The sequence below is a fragment of the Rhinoraja longicauda genome, chromosome 4, assembly GCF_053455715.1.
Source record: "Rhinoraja longicauda isolate Sanriku21f chromosome 4, sRhiLon1.1, whole genome shotgun sequence".
Lineage (NCBI taxonomy): Eukaryota > Metazoa > Chordata > Chondrichthyes > Rajiformes > Arhynchobatidae > Rhinoraja > Rhinoraja longicauda.
In genome coordinates, this window is record NC_135956.1 from 68296803 (window position 1) to 68314949 (window position 18147).

At 45.8% G+C, this 18147-nt stretch overlaps 1 protein-coding gene across 4 annotated transcripts in view; it reads left to right on the forward strand.

Moving 5' to 3' along the window:
• rmc1 (regulator of MON1-CCZ1) overlaps positions 1–18147 on the forward strand; it is a 43606-nt gene that overhangs the window by 21309 nt on the left and 4150 nt on the right. For all 4 annotated transcript variants that reach the window (XM_078397974.1, XM_078397970.1, XM_078397973.1 and 1 more), the window contains 9 exons: positions 1440–1551; positions 2871–2915; positions 4569–4622; positions 9572–9700; positions 10869–10975; positions 12024–12143; positions 13613–13693; positions 13778–13882; positions 16115–16183. In XM_078397974.1, coding sequence (XP_078254100.1) covers positions 1440–1551; positions 2871–2915; positions 4569–4622; positions 9572–9700; positions 10869–10975; positions 12024–12143; positions 13613–13693; positions 13778–13882; positions 16115–16183 — 822 coding nt within the window. The remainder of the gene's footprint in view (positions 1–1439; positions 1552–2870; positions 2916–4568; positions 4623–9571; positions 9701–10868; positions 10976–12023; positions 12144–13612; positions 13694–13777; positions 13883–16114; positions 16184–18147) is intronic.

Genomic DNA, 18147 nt, shown 5'->3' on the forward strand with positions numbered 1-18147 from the left:
GTACCTTCTTCCCGATGGTAGCAGTGAGATGAGAGTGTGGCCAGGGTGGTGTGGGTCCCTGATAATGCTGGCTGCCTTTTTGGGGCTGCACCTCCTGTGGATCCCTTCGCGGGGTGGGAGTTCAGTACCTGTGGTGGACCGGGCGATGTTCACCACTCTCTGTCGTCTCCTTTTTTTCTGGGCGTCTGAGTTACAGAACTAGGCCGACATGCAACCAGTCAGTGTGCTCTCGAGTCAAGTCAAGTTTATTTGTCACATACATATACAAGATGTGCAGAGAAATGAAAGTGGCAACGCTTGCGGATTGTGCTAAACTACAAAACAGAACAGAAAAAAAAAAGAAAAAAAATTAACACAAAAAAAATAATCAATACAGTAAATTAAATTAGTCCCTGGTGATATGAGTTAACAGTCCTAATGGCCTGTGGGAATAAACTCCGTCTCATCCTCTCTGTTTTCACAGCGTGACAGCGGAGGCGTTTGCCTGACTGTAGCAGCTGGAATAGTCCGTTGCTGGGGTGGTAGGGGTCCCCCATAATGTTGCTGGCTCTGGATCTGCACCTCCTGATGTATAGGTCCTGCAGGGGGGCACGTGTGTAGTTCCCATAGTGCATTCAGCCGAACAATAGACAATAGGTGCAGGAGGAGGCCATTCGGCCCTTCGAGCCAGCACCGTCATTCAATGTGATCATGGCTGATCATTCTCAATCAGTACCCCGTTCCTGCCTTCTCCCCATATCCCCTGACTCCGCTATATCTTAAGAGTCTATCTAGCTCTCTCTTGAATGCATTCAGAGAATTGGCCTCCACTGCCTTCTGTGGTAGGGAATTCCACAGATTCACAACTCTCTGACTGAAAATGTTTTTCCTCATCTCAGTTCTAAATGGCCTACCCTTATTCATAAACTGTGGCCCCTTGTTCTGGACTCCCCCAACATTGGGAACATGTTTCCTGCCTCTAACGTGTCCAACCCCTTAATAATCTTATACGTTTCGATAAGATCTCCTCTCATCCTTCCAGTGTATACAAGCCTACTCTCCGCGGAGCCTTTCTGTCCTGGGCAGAGCTGTTCCTATGTACACCTGTAACCACATTCAATCCATAGAAGATCGCAGTTGCTGAGGACAGTGTTGTGCAGTGTTCAAGAGCCTGATGTTTCCTGGGAAGATGTTCTTGAACCTGGAGGTCACAGTTTGCAAGCTCCTGTACCTTGTTGCCAATGATAGCAGCGAGATGAGATTGTGGCCAGGGTGGTGTGGGTCTTTGATGATGCTGGCTACCTTCTGCATGTTCTCCTTCAGGTGTTCTCTAGGTAGATGTAAAGGAGGTTCCTCAGTGCCCACGCGTGATCCTGTCTTGTGCCTTGTCTGGACGTGTGTTAGGGCATGTGGATGTGCAGGTGGTTGATAGGTCCCCACGTGTTATCCTGTGTTTACAGACCTCGATGATATTCGATATCAAACTGCGAGCAGAATTTGATGGTGCGGTCACGATTCATCAGCAAGTCCTGTTACCTCTGTCCATTGAACCCTGTAAGATCCCCCGAGCAGGTGGGTGATTTCAGAGCCGTCATTTGCAGTCAACCCGCTGACTCCGAGCTCAATGTCTGTCATTGTGGAGAGGTTGTTTCCACCAGTGGGAGAGACTAGAACCAGAGGCCACAGCCTCAGAATAAAAGGAGATGAGAAGGAATTTCTATAGCCAGAGGGTGGTGAATCTGTGGAATTCATTGCCAAAGACGGCAGTGAAGGCTGTCAATGGGTATTTATTAAACGGAGATTGACCGATTTTTGATTAGTACGGGTCTAATTCTGCTCCTAGAACTACTGAGCTTATGAAACCCCATCCAGTTTTTATAATATTGATTCTTCTTTAGACTGTTCCCCACTCTCACCCATCCCCACCACTGAGCTAAAACGGACTTGAACAACGAGCAGATGTAGGATAGTCCATGAGAGTTGTGTCTGGGAGGGGGATGAGAGCAGGTGTGGGAGACGGAGTAAGCTCCCCATGCTCAGGCTGGAGGTGATTGAGTGCATGGTTGGCATTTGCTCTCATGCCCACTGTACATAAGTTTTGTCCATAAGACGGAGGAGGAGCAGAATTAGGCCATTCAGCCCATCGACCCGACTCCATCATTCAATCATGGCTGATCTATGCCTCTCAACCCCATTTTCCTGCCTTCTCCTCTTAACGTTTTACACCCTTACTAATCAAGAACCCGTTAATCTCTGCTTTAAAAATATAATTGACGGCTTCCACAGCCATCTGTGACAATAAATTCAGTATAGCTCAGGAACAGGCCCTTCGGCCCACAATGTCCGTGCCCACCATGATGCTAAATTAAGCTAATCTCCTCTGCCGGGACCTAATCCATATCCCTCCATTTCCTGCATATTCATATATCTATCTAAAAGCATATTAAACACCACAATCCTATCTCCCTCCACCACCACCCCTGGCAGTGCATTCTAGGCACTCGCCAGCCTCTATGTTATACTTGCTTCACACATCTCCTTTAAGCTTTTCTGCTATGACCTTAAAACTATGCCCTCTAGTCTTTCCAACCTCTCCCCATAGTACAGGTCCTCAAGTTCTATAAATCTTCTCTGCATGCTTTCCAGCTTAATGACATCCTTCCCATGGCAGGGTGATCAAAATGGAATGCAATGCTCCGAGTGCAGCCTCACCAACACTTTGTGCAAGATCTAAACCTCTCAGAATGTACGTTTACTGTCGTCATTTTATCTTTGTTTTTTTTTCAATAGCTTTGAATATATTTTTTCCTCTGTTTAGTCCTGCAGTGCAAACTGTCTCAGCCAGTTTTAAAAACGTCTAATGTGCTGTTGTCTTGAAATTGTTTCCCCAGGTCCGGCAGCTGTGACAACTCAAAGCCCCGTCCCGTGTGAACTTTGTATCCTTCGCACCAACAGTCTTCAGCAATTAAAATCTATTTTTTGAAAATTTCATGATTAAAAGACAAGCTTAGTATTATTGGTAACTCATTGGGTCAGGCGGCATCTCTGGAGAACATATTTTGTGACATTTTGGGTCAGAACCCTTGCTAACCCTAACCCAAGGCCACCAGCATAATCAAGGACCAGTCTCATCCCAGTCATTCCCTCTTCTCCCCTCTCCCATCGGGCAAGAGGTACAGAAATGTGAAAATGTATAACTCCAGATTCAGGGACAGTTTCTTCCCAGCTGTTAACAGGCAACTGAACTATCCTACCAACAACTAGAGAGCAGTCCTGAGCTCCCATCTACCTTATTCAAGTCCTTCGGACTAACTTCAATTGGACTTTACTGGTCTTTATCTTGCACTAAACATTATTCCCTGATTCTGTGCACTGAATTACTTGATTGTAATCATGTTTAGTCTTTCCGATGACTGGTTAGCACACAATAAAAAGCTTTTCACTGCACCTCCGTACACGTGACAATAAACTAACCTAATCCTAACCTGAAACGTCACCTATACACGTTCTCCAGGGACGCAGCCAGATGCGCCGAGTTACTCTAGCACCTTGTCTGTAAACGCTTTTTTTGTAAACCAGCAACTGCAGTTCCTTGTGTCTCCACAGTATTTCGAGTGTTGTAATCTATGGAAAATTAAACTGGTGGAAATACTCGCAAGTCAGTCAGCGGTGATGGTGAGGGAAACAGTTACTGACTCGGCTCAGGGTCACAGACCTTCAGGGCAATGGGAGAAAGTTCTTGGATTATTTTCCCTGGAATGTCTTAGGTTGAGGGGAGACCTAATAGAGGCACAGATAGGGTGGACAGTCAGAACCTTTTACCCAGGGTAGAAATATCAAAGACTAGAGAATATAGATTTAAGGTGAAAGGGACAAAGTTTAAAGTAGATGTGCGGGGCAAGTTTTTACACCGGGGGGGGGGGGGGGGGGGGCTCTGAGGGTGCAGGGAATGAATGATGAATGAATGATACTTTATTGTCACATGTGACATGTCACAATGTAAATTCTTTGTTTTGCATACCCAAGATATGCACAGAGTCGCTCCATATAGGGCACCGACTAAGTAACACAAGTATTTCATTTAGTCAGCGATGGTCCCCCTTTGTTCTCGGTGGCGCCCTCATGCTGGGTCCCGTTTTGTTCTCGGCGATGTGTCCTGCACCCTCCATGCACCCGTCCGACCTCCAGCACCCTCCACCGACCCATCCTCCTTCACTGCTGGCCCCTTCCTTGCCCTCAACCTTCGGCTGAGGGAAGGGGGAAGCGAGTGAATGTGCTGCCAGCGGTGGGTGTGTCGAGGAAGACTAAACGATGCCGTTTCTCAGCGAGTGTGGGTCTACCAGACATGGGCGCCATGGTGGGATGTGGGTGTATCCGTATGGGGGGATTGACGCTCCTGCTGGGAAAGTGAGGACTGGAGGGGGTGTGAAAGTGAGTGTCAGATGCACAAGGTATATGTGGAAAAGTAAAATAGTTAGGGCAGCATTAATGCTTGGTGGTAAACCCGAACTTGGTGGTTCGAAGGGCCTGTTTCCATGCTTCTCTGACTTTATCATTTTGATGGCTTCCATGCTTTCCTTAATTTGGAGATTCTTCATCCTGGAGCGTGTTTCAGCCTGATATTATAATTAATGCCAGCGAAGGTGAGTGCATCTTGTGGTGACATTTATTGGTTTAAATTATCACTGCAGGCAGTTTTGCTACATTGTGTGTTTTCATAACGTGAATTACATATAATGCGTTTGGTGAATTAGGGAGTACATTATACAGGTCGAATTGGTTATAATACAATTTTGATTGGGAACTAGAGAACCACTTAAAAGTTAGTTTGCATATTGACAAATAGAAAAAAAGGTCTTGGGGGAAAAAACAATCTAGGTGAAAAAAAATTGTGTCCATATAACCTTCCTGCAGTAATCACATACCATTGTCTCCTTACACAAGTCATAAGTTCATGTCATTGGAGCAGAATTAGGCCATTTGGCTTATTGGGTCTATTCCGCCATTCATTCATGGCTGATCTACAGTGCCCTCTATAATGTTTGGGACAAAGCCCCATCATTTATTTATTTGCCTCTATACGCCACAATTTGAGATTTGTAATGGAAAGATCACATGTGGTTAAAGTGCACATTATCAGATTTTATTAAAGGCCATTCTTATGCATTTTGATTTCACCATGTAGAAATTACAGCTGTGTTTAAACATAGTTTAATAGTTAACAGGGCACCATAATGTTTGGGACACATGACTTCACATGCATTTGTAATTGCTCAGGTGTGTTTAATTGCCTCCTTCATGCAGGTTTTAGAGAGCTCTTAGCACCTCGTCTTTCCTCCAGCCTTTCCATCACCTTTGGAAACTTTTATTGCTGTTTATCAACATGAGGACCAAAGTTGTGCCAATGAAAGTCAAAGAAGCCATCATGAGTCTGAGAAACAAGAATAAACTATTAGAGACATCAGCCAAACCTTAGGCTTATCAAAATCAACTGTTTGGAACATCATTAAGAAGAAAGAGAGCACTGGTGAGCATATTGCAAAGGGACTGGCAGGCCAAGGAAGACCTCCACATCTGATGACAGAAGAATTCTCTCTATAATAAAGAAAATCCCCCAACACCTGTCCGACAGATCAGAAACACTCTTCAGGAGTTAGGTGTGGATTTGTCAGTGACCACTGTCCGCAGAAGACCTCATGAACAGAAATACAGAGGCTACTGGTTAGCCACAAAAATAGGATGGCCTGGTTACAGTTTGCCAAGATGTACTTAAAGGAGCAACCACAGTTCTGGAAAAAGGTCTTGTGGACAGATGAGACGAAGATTAACTTATATCAGAGTGAAGGCCTGGGCATGTATGGCTGCTGAAGGCACTGGCTCACTTATCTTCATTGATGATACAACTGCTGATGGTAGTAGCACAAGGGTGTCAAACTACCGGCCCGCGAGCCGCATCCGGCCGTGAAGAGGTCCAATCCGGCCTGCGGGATGATTTGGGGAAAAAACCCTCCCCACTCCCCAGCTCCCGGGGGTGAGTGGAAGCTACACCCATATCCGGCCATGCGGTGACGCAGGCGGGAAGGGGCCGGCGCTGGGGAAGGTGGGGAGTCTCAGTGTTGTTGTGGACACCGGGAAGTGCCTGGGCTGCCGCCACAGAGACCGCCATGTACCTGAGACCCAAGTGAGTGCGTGGATAGAGGCTGGTGGGAAGTCGCCGCATTGTGAATGGGACCGCAGCCAGCGATCCAAAATCTAGGGTGGGGACTCTGGGTTTGGGTTAAGGTGGGATGTGAAGACGTGCTGGTAGTTATGCGGGAATAGGGAAGAGAAGGGAGAAGGTGGTGGTAACGGAAGGGGAGGGGGAGCAGATGAGGGAAGGGAGGGTTTTTAGGGATGAGGAAGGGAAGAGAGGGTGTCGAAGGAGGGGAGTGGGGGAGTTGGTGGTAAAGAAAGGATGTAGGGAGGGAGGGGGTGAGGAAGGGAGCAGATGAGAAAAGGAATGGTGTTCTGAGATGAGGGAAGGGAGGGGATTTAGGGACGAGGTAAGGAAAGGATGAAGTAAGGGCGGGGAGTGGGGAGTAGTTGGAAGGAAGGAAGTGGGGATGAGAGAAGGGATAGGCTGAGGAAAGGGAGAGGACAGGTGAGGGAGAAGGTGAGGGTAGAGAAGGACATGAGAGGTGAGGGAAGAGGATGTGAAGGGAATGAAGAAAGACATCAGGAGAAGGATGGGAGCGGGGCCTTCAGGTGAGATAATGGACAGACCATCTTTCACCATGCTAGGTACCTGCTGTTGGCTGTTCACCACCCAGCCAGCCCATTGTGGGCAAAACAAAACTGTAGGAAGACTATAAGACAGGTGAACAGAATTAGGCCATTTAGCCCATCAGGTCTACTTTGCCATTCAACCATGGCTGATCTATTTTCTCTCTCAACCACATTCTATTGTCTTCTTTCTCCCTGTAACCTAATCAAGACCTATCAATCTCTGCCTCAAAAATACCCAATATCTTGGCCTCCACCGCTGTCCGTAGCAATAGATTCCTCAGATTCACCACCCATTTCTCCTCATCTCCATTTTGAATGTATGACCTTTTATTCTGATGCTGTGATCCCTGGTCCTAGACTCTTCTATTACTGGAAACATTATTTCCACATCCACTCTACGGCCTAGATACCAATCATAAAAGTAATGTTTGCCGGGCAATCTTCTTCATAAGAAACAAAATTTGTAAAGTGAAACACTTTGTAGTTATAGCAGAGACTGAGACACATGAGAGCTGGTTGAAAAAACGAAGGCAACGACAGCCGTGGGAGCACGCACGCTTGCATTTGCGCGTGCACAACTGATCCTGCCCGCATGAAGTCGCATTTTGCCCATTCCGCCTGTGACTTAAAATGAGTTTGACACCCCTGTAGTAGCATAATAAATTCTGAAGTGTATAGACACATCCTATCTGCTCAAGTTCAAACAAATGCCTCAAAACTCATTGGCCAGCGGTTCATTCTACAGCAAGACAATGATCCCAAATATACTGCTAAAGCAACAAAGGAGTTTTTCAAAGCTAAGAAATGGTCAATCCTTGAGTGGCCAAGTCAATCACCCGATCTGAACCCAATTGAGCATGCCTTTTACATGTTGAAGAGAAAACTGAAGGGGACTAGCCCCCAAAATAAGCATAAGCTAAAGATGGCTGCAATGCAGGCTTGGCAGAGCATCACCAGAGAAGACACCCAGCAAATGGTCATGTCCATGAATCGCAGACTTCAACCAGTCATTGCATGCAAAGGATATGCAACAAAATACTAAACATGACCACTTTCATTTACATGACATTGCTGTGTCCCAAACATTTCAGTGCCCTGAAATAGAGGAACTATGTATAAACACTGCTGTAATTTCTACATGGTAAAACCAAAATGTATAAAAATGGCCTTTATTAAAATCTGACAATGTGCACTTTAACCACAGTGATTTTTTCTATTACAGATCTCAAATTGTGGAGTACAGAGGCAAATAAATAAATGGTGGGTCTTTGTTCCAAACATTATGGAGGGCATTGGATCCTTCCCTCTCAACCCCATATTGCCTTCTCCCCACAACCCCTGACACCCATGCTAATCAAGAATCTGTCAATATCCACTTTAAATATAACCAATGGCGTGGCGTGACACAGCTGTCTGTGGCAATGAATTCCACAGATTCACCACCCTCTGGCTAAAGAAATTCCTCTTCATCCCTTTTCTAAAGCAACATCCTTTTAGTTTGTGGCTATGCTCTGATCCTAGATTCTCCCACTACTGGAAACAACCTCTCTACTACATCCATTCTATCCAGGCCTTTCACTAGTCGGTAAGTTTCAAAGTGGTCACCCCTCATCCTTCTAAACTCCAGCGGGTACAGGCTCAGAGCCGTCAAAAGCTCCATCTGCCTCCAACCAGAGACAAAAGCTCAGATTTAAATCCATCTGAATATCTGAAGAATTCCCCTCTCCCAAAACATTGTCTGTCCATTCACTCCACATATGCTGCTTGACCTGCTGAGTTCCTCCAGTGTTAGATAAACAAGGAACTGTAGATGCTTGTTTACAAAAAAAGACACAAAGTACTGAGGTAACTCAACGGGTCAGGCAGCATCTCTAGAGAACATGGACAGGTGGCATTTCATGTCGGGACCAATTCAGACTGATCAGTTGGTTCAGACTGATTATAGGTGGGGGGGGGGAAAGAAAGCTAGAAGAGATGGGGGCGCCGGACAAAGCTTGGTGAGTGATAGGTGGATACTGGTGAGGACAGTTTTTGATAGGTAGTTTGTTGGACAAAGGCTAGAGATGAAAAGACAAAAGGTGTGAGATAGAGATAGCGGCACCTTGGTGCAGCGGTAGAGTTGTTGCCTTACAACTCCAGAGACCCGGGCTCGATCCTGACTATGGGTGTTGTCTGTACGGACTTTGTAAGTTCTCCTTGTGACCACATGGGTTTTCTCCGGGAGATCTGCTTTCCTCCCACACTCCAAAGATGTACACATTTGTAGGTTAATTGGCTTCGGTAAAAATTGTTAATTGTCCATAGTGTGTAGGATAGTGCTAGTGTGTGGGGGTGGTCGCTCATCAGCGTGGACTTGGTGGGCCAACGGGCCCGTTTCCATGGCGTATGTCTAAAGTCATAGAGTCATACAGCATGGAAACAAGACCTTTTCCCTTTGCCACAATGCCCTTGCCAACCAAGATGCCCCATCTACACTAGTCCCACCTGCCCATGTTTGGCCCATATCCCTCTAAACCATTCTTATCCATGTACCTGTCCAAATATCTTTTAAATGTTGTCATAATACTTACCTCAGCTACCCCCTCTGGCAGCTAGTTTCACATACCCACCTCCACCATCTGTGTGAATGTGGGAAGTATGAAGTTGGAACCAGGAAACTCTTACCCTCTCCCAAAGATCAATCGAATATTACTCTGAATAAGTAAAGGTGCGAATTGTGAAGCTGGAGGGAGGAGTGAATATAGATTCAGGGAGGTTGTGTTTGCATCAAATCCTTCCTATCCCTCACTGGAGGGTTTTGATTAATTGGTTTTGTGCTCTCTGACAGGTTACTTGTGGTGCCTCCAGATAAAGCTGCAGCCGATAGTCCACATGCTTCATGACCGGGGACGGCTGATGGACTTCCTACTGCAGAGGAAGGACTGCAAAATGGTCATCTTGTCTGTGTGCTCCGACAGTGAGTTGTTTAGTTTCGAGATAAAGCAAGGAAACAGATTCTTCGGCCCACCGAGTCCGCGCTGACCAGTGATCTCCGCAGTGATCTCCGTTTTTAAATTGGTTTTTTATTGATACTGGCATTTGTTATGTTGGTTCGTATGTCTGTGCAATTGTCTTTGAAGGATATGCACTGTCGCACTGTTATCAGCTGTAGCACTTCTAATTTCGTTGTACCTTGCGTACAATGACTATAAAGGCATATTATTATTATTATTATTATTATTAACACTATCCTACACACACTAGGGACAATTTACGATAATACCAAGCCAATTAACTACAAACTCGTACATCTTTGTAGTGTGGGAGGAAACCGGAGCACCTGGAGAAAACCCATGCAAGTCAAGGGGCAAACGTACAGACAAGCACCTGTAATCGGAATCATACCGGGTCTCTAGTGCTATATGACAGCAACTCTACCGCTGCACTACTGTGCCGCCCTGTAGTGGTGAGCTGCTTGTGCCTGAACCGCTAACGCTCCGTATTTTCAGCACCGACACTGTGGGCCAAAGGGCCTCTTCCTGCAGCGTACTGCTCTATGTTCCGCACAGACACTGTGGGCCGAACGGCCTATTCCTGTGCTCTACTGTTCCATATTCAGTGCAGGCATTGTGTGCCGAATGGCCGGTTCCTGTGCTGTACTGTTCCATGCTCAGCACATACATTGTGGGACGAAGGGCCTGGTCCTGGTCATTGAGTCTTATAGCGTGGAAATAGCCCAACTTGCCCACACAGCCCAACATGCCCCATCAACACTATTCCCACCTGCCTGCGTTTGGCCCATCTTCCTCTAAACCCGTGCTATCCATGTACCTATCTAAATGTTTCATAAACGTTGTGATAGTAGCTGCCTCAACTTCCTCCCCTGTTACATACACCCACCACCCTTTGCGTGAAAAAGTTACTGCTCAGTTTCCTATTCAATCTTTCCCCCTCACCTTAAACCTATGTCCTCCAGCTCTTGATTCTCCTACTCAGGGCAAAACACTGTGCATTTACCAGATGTATTCCTCTCATGATTTTGAATGAGCTGGTCCTAGACTCTCCCACTGTTGGAAACCTCTTTACATCCACTCTGTGTAGACCTACATCCACTCTCACTAATGCGACCACATCTTTTATTGCAGTGCTGGGTGCAGCCGAACGTGCGAGTCTGCCCGTCATTGCCACCGTGTTTGATAAACTTAATCAAGTCTACAAGGAATACCTGGAAGCTGACCAGAACTATATCTTGGTGAGTGATGTTGCCAGAACATTTGTGACAGGGTTTGAGGAACTTAGTGTTTTGGGACTTTTCTTACGAAAAAATATCTTGCCATTTGTCACGTAGATTCATTGAGCTGTACAGCATGGAAACAGGCCTTTCAGCCCACCTTGTCAATGCCAACAAGGTTGGCTAGTCCCATTTGTGAGCACTAGGCCCATATCCCTATAAACCCTTCCTATCCATTTATGTGTCCTAATGCTTTTGAAAGTTGGAACTATCTGCTTCTCTAGCTTGTCCCACATTTCTTCCCACACTCCAAAGACGTGCAGGTTAATTTGGCTTAGGTAAAAATTGTAAATTGTACCTAGTGTGTAGGATAGTGCTAGTGTATGGAGATTGTTGGGCGGTGCGGACTTGGTGGGCCGAAAGGCCTGTTTCTATGCTGTATCTCTAAACGAAACTAAACTAAGGGTGACCAAACAATACTCCAAAGGAACCTCACCAATGCCTTGTACAACCGTAACCTGATCTCCCCACTCAATACTCTGATGAAGACCAAAGTACCAAAAGCCTCTTGACCACACTGTCTACCTGTGACACCACTCTCAAGGAACTGTGTACTTGTACTCCTAGATATTTCTGCTCGACAACATTCCCCAGGACCCTGCCATTCACTGTGAGGGTCCTGCCGAGGTGCAGCCTCACCAACGACTTGTATAGTCTTTTCACTCTGAAGAAGGGTTCCGACGCGAAAGGTCACCTATTCCTTTTCTCCAGATATGCTGCCTGACCCGCTGAATTAATCCAGCACTTTGTGTAAACCAGCATCTGCAGTTCCTTCCTAAACAACTTGGAAAAACTGTAACATAACGTTCCAACTTCTATACCCAAGACCCTGACTGCTGAAGGCCAGTATGCCAAAAACCTTTGTCACCACCCTGTCAACTGCGACGCCACGTTCAGGGAACTGTGTACTTGAGTTGAATGTTAACGTGCTGATGAGTTGAATGTTAACGTGCTGATGAGTTGAATGTTAACATGCTCTGCAGTAATTGGGGTATGTCTCCACGTGTAGGCCATGGAGTCGGGAGCAAGCCGCGGCAGTTCAACACAGAAGAGGCCGGTGCGTACACAGGCTGTCATAGACCAGTCAGACATGTACACGCATGTCCTGTCTGTGTTCACTGAGAAAAAGGTAAGCAGCAGTCCTGGCCCGAGACGTCGTCTGTCCATTCACTCCACAGATGCTGCCTGACCCACTGAGCTCCTCTAGCACTGTGTTATGCTCAAGATTCAAGCATCTGCAGTTCCTTGTCCCTCCCTTAATGAAAGTGGCTTGGTTATGGAAAATGGAATAGCAGGTAAAATCCAAGGAAGCAAGCGTGTGTAACGCAAATGGAAAAGCAGGTTGAGACTCAGAGAGCCGTACAGCACGGAAAAACAGGCCCTTCGGCCAACCTTGTTCATGCTGACCAAGTTGACAAAGTGGGGTCATGGCTAGATGGGCTGGTGAAGAAGGCTTTCGGCATACTGGTCTTCAGGTCTGAAGAATGGTCCCAACCTAATGGTCGCCAATACATGTTTTCCAGAGATGGTGCCTGAGCCGCTGATTTATTCCAGCACTTGGTGACTTGTGTGATGACAGATTTCTTTAACATAGAAAATAGGTGCCGGAGTAGGCCATTCGGCCCTTCGAGCCTGCACCGCCATTCAATATGATCATGGCTGATCATCCAGCTCAGTAGCCTGTACCTGCCTTCTCTCCATACCCCCTAATCCCTTTAGCAAAAAGGGCCACATCTAACTCCCTCTTAAATATAGCCAATTAACTGGCCTCAACTACCTTCTGTGGCAGAGAATTCCAGACTCACCACTCTCTGTGTGAAGAAATGTGCTCTCATCTCGGTCCTAAAAGACTTCCCCCTTATCCTTAAGCTGTGACCCCTGGTTCTGGACTCCCCCAATATTGGGAACAATCTTCCCGCATCTAGCCTCTCCAACCCCTTAAGAATTTTATATGTTTCTATAAGATCCCCCCTCAGTCTTCTAAATTCCAGCGAGTACAAGCCCAGTCTATCCAGTCTTTCCTCATATGAAAGTCCCGCCATCCCAGGGATCAATCTGGTGAACCTTCTCTGTACTCCCTCTAAGGCAAGAACGTCTTTCCTCAGGTTAGGAGACCAAAACTGCACACAATACTCCAGGTGCGGTCTCACCATTAAGCACCATGTTGGGACCGACTATTTTAAGGCAGGTATAGAAAGAGAGGATGTGCAGGAGGGTGAGAGTATATCAGGTATGGTGCTGGCACAGGGGAGCGGTGGGGGGGGGGGGGGGGGTAAATGACAGCCAGTACGACACAGGCCTAGACTTAACTCGTATGAACGGATGATCGATGGTGAGACCACATCCTCCTATTTAGTTTTTACTGAAGCCAATTAACTTACAAGTCTTTGGAATGTGGAAAGAAACCGGAGCACCCGGAGAAAACCCACATGGTCACATGCAGAGAACGTTCAAACTCCGTACAGATAGCACCCGTTGTCAGATTGAACCCAGGCCTCCGGCACTGTGAGGCAGCAGCTCTACCCGCTGCACCACCGTACCTCCCATGGTGTGCACAGTTACTTGTGTTCTGACACTGTTTAACCTTGTGAATTGCAGCCGGATCTCCCACACAAGTTTATCAGTGCCGTTCTGATGGAATACATCCGCTCTCTCAATCAGTTCCAGATCACAGTCCAGGTAACCACTCCCTTCTCTTCAATGCAAATCTGGAGATGTGTTCGATGCTGTGGTTTTGCTTTAAAAACTTTATTTTCATTGCAGCATTACCTGTATGAGTTGGTCATCAAAACCCTTGTCCAGCACAGCATGTTCTACATGCTGCACCAGTTCCTCCAGTATCACGTACTCAGTGACTCCAAACCACTGGTGAGTTATTCCTCGGCAGAATTCATTGTTGGTTTATTATTATTATTTGCTGGTGGGGTGGCATGGTGGCACAGCGGTAAAGTTGCTGCCTCACAGCGCCAGAGACCCAGATTCAATCCTGACTACAGGTACCGTCTATACGGAGTTTGCACATTCTCCCTGTGACCGCATGGGTTTTCTCCAGGTGCTCCGGTTTCCTCCCACACTCCAAAGACGTGCGGGTTTGTAGGTTAATTGGCTTTGGTAAATGTTGTAATTTGTCCCGAGTGTACGTTGGGTAGTGCTAGTTGTATGGGGATTGTTAGTCGGCATGGACTCAGTGGGCCGAAGGGTCTGTTTCTGTGCTGTATCTCTAAACTAAACTAAATTCACTATCAGCTGTTTGCTTGCAAGATTTTCATAGGAAGGCATGAGAATTCTTTAAAATAATTTCATACAAAAAAATATATAAGCATGTGTGCGTTGATTCTGAAGTATTTTTAAATGCTCATCCATATTTACTGAGAATATCATGAAAGTAAAAGAATTGAAAGAAACAAGTAGCAATGTGTGGGACCGCACCTGAATGACAGATGAGGAACTGTGTAAATCCTCCGTGCCTCTTTCCTCTCCAACAGTCAGATCACCATGTCCCTGTTCTTGTGTATCTCCAAGTTGTTTGTGCCCTGCAATAACTTCAGCTTCCATGTCCCAATACTAGCTCAGTTTAAGAGCAGTCCAGCCAAATCCATTTCCCATATCCTTTGCCCAACAAATCCCCAAATCTCTGCCTCTTCAAGGTGTCCCTTAACTCCTGACCCAGGCCCTGACTCAGAGTCACACAGCACTAACTACTGTCATCGAAAATTATAAATATTGATGAGAAACAGTGGGCCCAGCACGAAGGCACACTACCGTTCACAGGGCTCTAAACAGAGTAGACACAATGGCGTAGTTGGTAGAATTGCTGCTTCACAGCGCCAGCGATCTGGGTTCGATCCTAACCTCAGGTGCTATCTGCGTGGAGTTGGCACATTCTCCCTGTGACCATGTGGGTTTTCTCCGGGTGCTCCGGTTTCCTCCCATATCCCAAAGATGTGCAGGTTTGTAGATTTGTTGGCCTCTGTAAATTGCTCCTAGTGTGTAGGATGCAAAACTGGAATAACATGGAATTAGGGTGTGAACAGGTGATCAATGGTCAGTGCAGACTCAGTGGGCCAAAGGGCCCGTTTCCACACTGCATCCCTAAACTAAACAATCCTTCACTCCCACCTTCCTCCAAGCTAATTTTAAATCCACTTGGCAAGCTCATCCTCGATCCCATGTGATCTAACCTTCAGGACTAGCGTACCATGCGATACCTTGTCAACAGCCTTGCTAAACGTCCATGTAGATAATGTCCACTGCCCTGACCTCCTCAAATCTTGGTGACCTCTTCAAATCATCAGCAGATTTGTGAGACAAGATTTCCCACGCACAAACACATAATCCATAACTCCCTTAAAGTGGCAACTCCAAATAGAAATAGTGGCAAAGACATGGTACGCTTGCTTTCATAGGTCGGGGCATTGATTATAACAGTCTAGAAGTCATGTTGCAGCTTTATAGGACTTTGGTCAGTCCGTATTTGGAGTACTGCGTGCAGTTCTGGTAGCCTCACTACAGGAAGGATGTGGAGGCTTTGGAAAGGGTGCTGAGGTTTACCAGGATGATGTCTGGATTATGGAGTGTTAGCTCCAGGGTTGGACAGACTTGGATTATTTTCGCTGGAATCCCAGAGGTTGTGGAGAGACCTGATAGAAATGTATACAATTATGGCATAGATAGCGTGAGCAGTCAGAATTATTTTCCCCAGGATGAAAAAAAATCAAGTACGAGAAGGCATAGCTTTAATGTGAGAGGGGTAGTGTTTAAAGGAAATGTGTGGAGCAAGTTTAAAGGAGAGGTATGGGGCCAGTTGTCTTGAAACAGAGGGTGACTGGAATACACCCCACCAGGGTTGGTGGTTGAAGCAGATACGATAGTGATATTTAAGAGACTTTGTGCTATGGACTTGGATAGGCAGGGAACGGAAGGATATGGATTATGTGCAGGCAGGTAATAATTGGTCTTGGTATCAGGTTGGCCTCAGACATTGGACCTGTAATTCTACTGTAATGTTCTACATTCTGTAGCTATGCTGACTATCCTTAACACATCCTGTTTCCATGTTGCGTGACTCTCTCTGCACCTCATCCATGCCCTATCTTTCAGGCCTGCCTGCTGCTGTCACTGGAGAGTACCTACCCACCCGCTCATCAGTTGTCCCTGGACATGCTGAAGGTAAGTCCATTGTTCGACAGGATTCTCCTCAAGCCTTACTTACCAAAAACTCAGACGTTAACCTCTACCTCCAAGTGAAGCGTCGTTTGGATTGCTGAGGAGGGATCTCTTTTCCAGGCATTATTATTAAGTACATTATCATCTGCACAAGTACTGTGCAGTGAGGTACAGGTACAATGGAAGTCAATGGAAGCTCAAGGTATGTACAGTGCCCTCCATAATGTTTGGGACAAAGATCCATCATTTATTTATTTGCCTCTGTACTCCACAATTTGAGATTTGTAATAGAAAAATCACATCTGGTTAAAGTACACATTGTCAGATTTTAATAAAGGCCATTTTTATACATTGTGCTTTCACCATGTAGAAATTACAGCAGTGTTTGTACATAGTCCCCCCATTTCAGGGCACATATTTGGGACACAGCAATGTCGTGTAAATGAAAGTAGTCATGTTTAGTATTTTGTTGCATATTCTTTGCATGCAATGACTGCTTGAAGTCTGTGAATCATGGACATCACCAGTTGCTGGGTGTCTTCTCTGGAGATGCTCTGCCAGGCCTGTATTGCAGCCATCTTTAGCTTATGCTTGTTTTGGGGGCTAGTCCCTTCAGTTTTCTCTTCAGCATATAAAAGGCTCAATTGGGTTCAGATCAGGTGATTGACTTGGCCACTCAAGAATTTACCATATTTTAACTTTGAAAAACTCCTTTGTTGCTTTAGCAGTATGTTTGGGATCATTGTCATGCTATAGAATGAACCGCTGGCCAATGAGTTTTGAGGCATTTGTTTGAACTTGAGCAGATAGGATGTGTCTATACACTTCAGAATTCATTATGCCACTACCATCAGCAGTTGTATCATCAATGAAGATAAGTGAGCCTGTACCTTAAGCAGCCATGGATGCCCAGGCCATAACACCCCCACCACCGTGTTTCACAGATGAGGTGGTATGCTTTGGATCATGGGCAGTTCCTTCTCTCCTCCATACTTTGCTCTTGCCATCACTCGGTCCACAAGACCTTTTTTCAGAACTATGGTTGCTCTTTTAAGTACTTCTTGGCAAACTGTTTTTGCAGCTAACCAGTGGTTTGCATCTTGCAGTGTAGCCTCTGTATTTCTGTTTATGAAATCTTCTGCGCACAGTGGTCATTGACAAATCAACACCTGAAGAGTGTTTCTGATCTGTCAGACAGGTGTTTGGGGATTTTTCTTTATTTTAGAGAGAATTCTTCTGTCATCAGCTGTGGAGGTCTTCCTTGGCTTGCCTGCCAGTCCCTTTGCAATTAGTAAGCTCACCAGTGCTCGCTTTCTTCTTAATGATGTTCAAAACAGTTGATATTGGTAAGCCTAAGGTTTGGCTGATGTCTCTAACAGTTTTATTCTTGTTTCTCAGTCTCATAATGACTTTGACTTTCATTGGCGCAACTTTGGTCCTCATGTTGATAAACAGCTATAAAGGTTTCCAAACCTGATGGAAAGACTAGGTACTGAGAGCTCTATTCTACCAGCCTTAAGGAGGCAATTAAACACACCTAAGCAATTATAAACACCTGCAAAGCTATGTGTCCCAAACATTATGGTGCCCTGAAATGGGTGGACTATGTATAAACACTGCTATAATTTCTACATGGTGAAACCAAAATGTATAAAATGGCTTTTATTAATATCTGACAATGTGTACCTTAAACACATGTGATTTTTTTCAATTACAAATCTCAAATTGTGGAGTACAGAGGCAAATAAATAAATGATGGGTCTTTATCCCAAACATTATGGAGGGCATTGTACATCCCCATTGGAGTGAATGGCAAAGCAGGCAACTTGGAAAGTAAGGAAACTTGGCTGATGAGGGAAATTGAGGCACTGGTCAAAAACAAGGATGCATGGGACAGGTATAGGCAGCTAGGATCGAGTGCATCCCTGGAGGAGTTTCGGAAACTAAGAAGTAAACTGAAAAAGGAG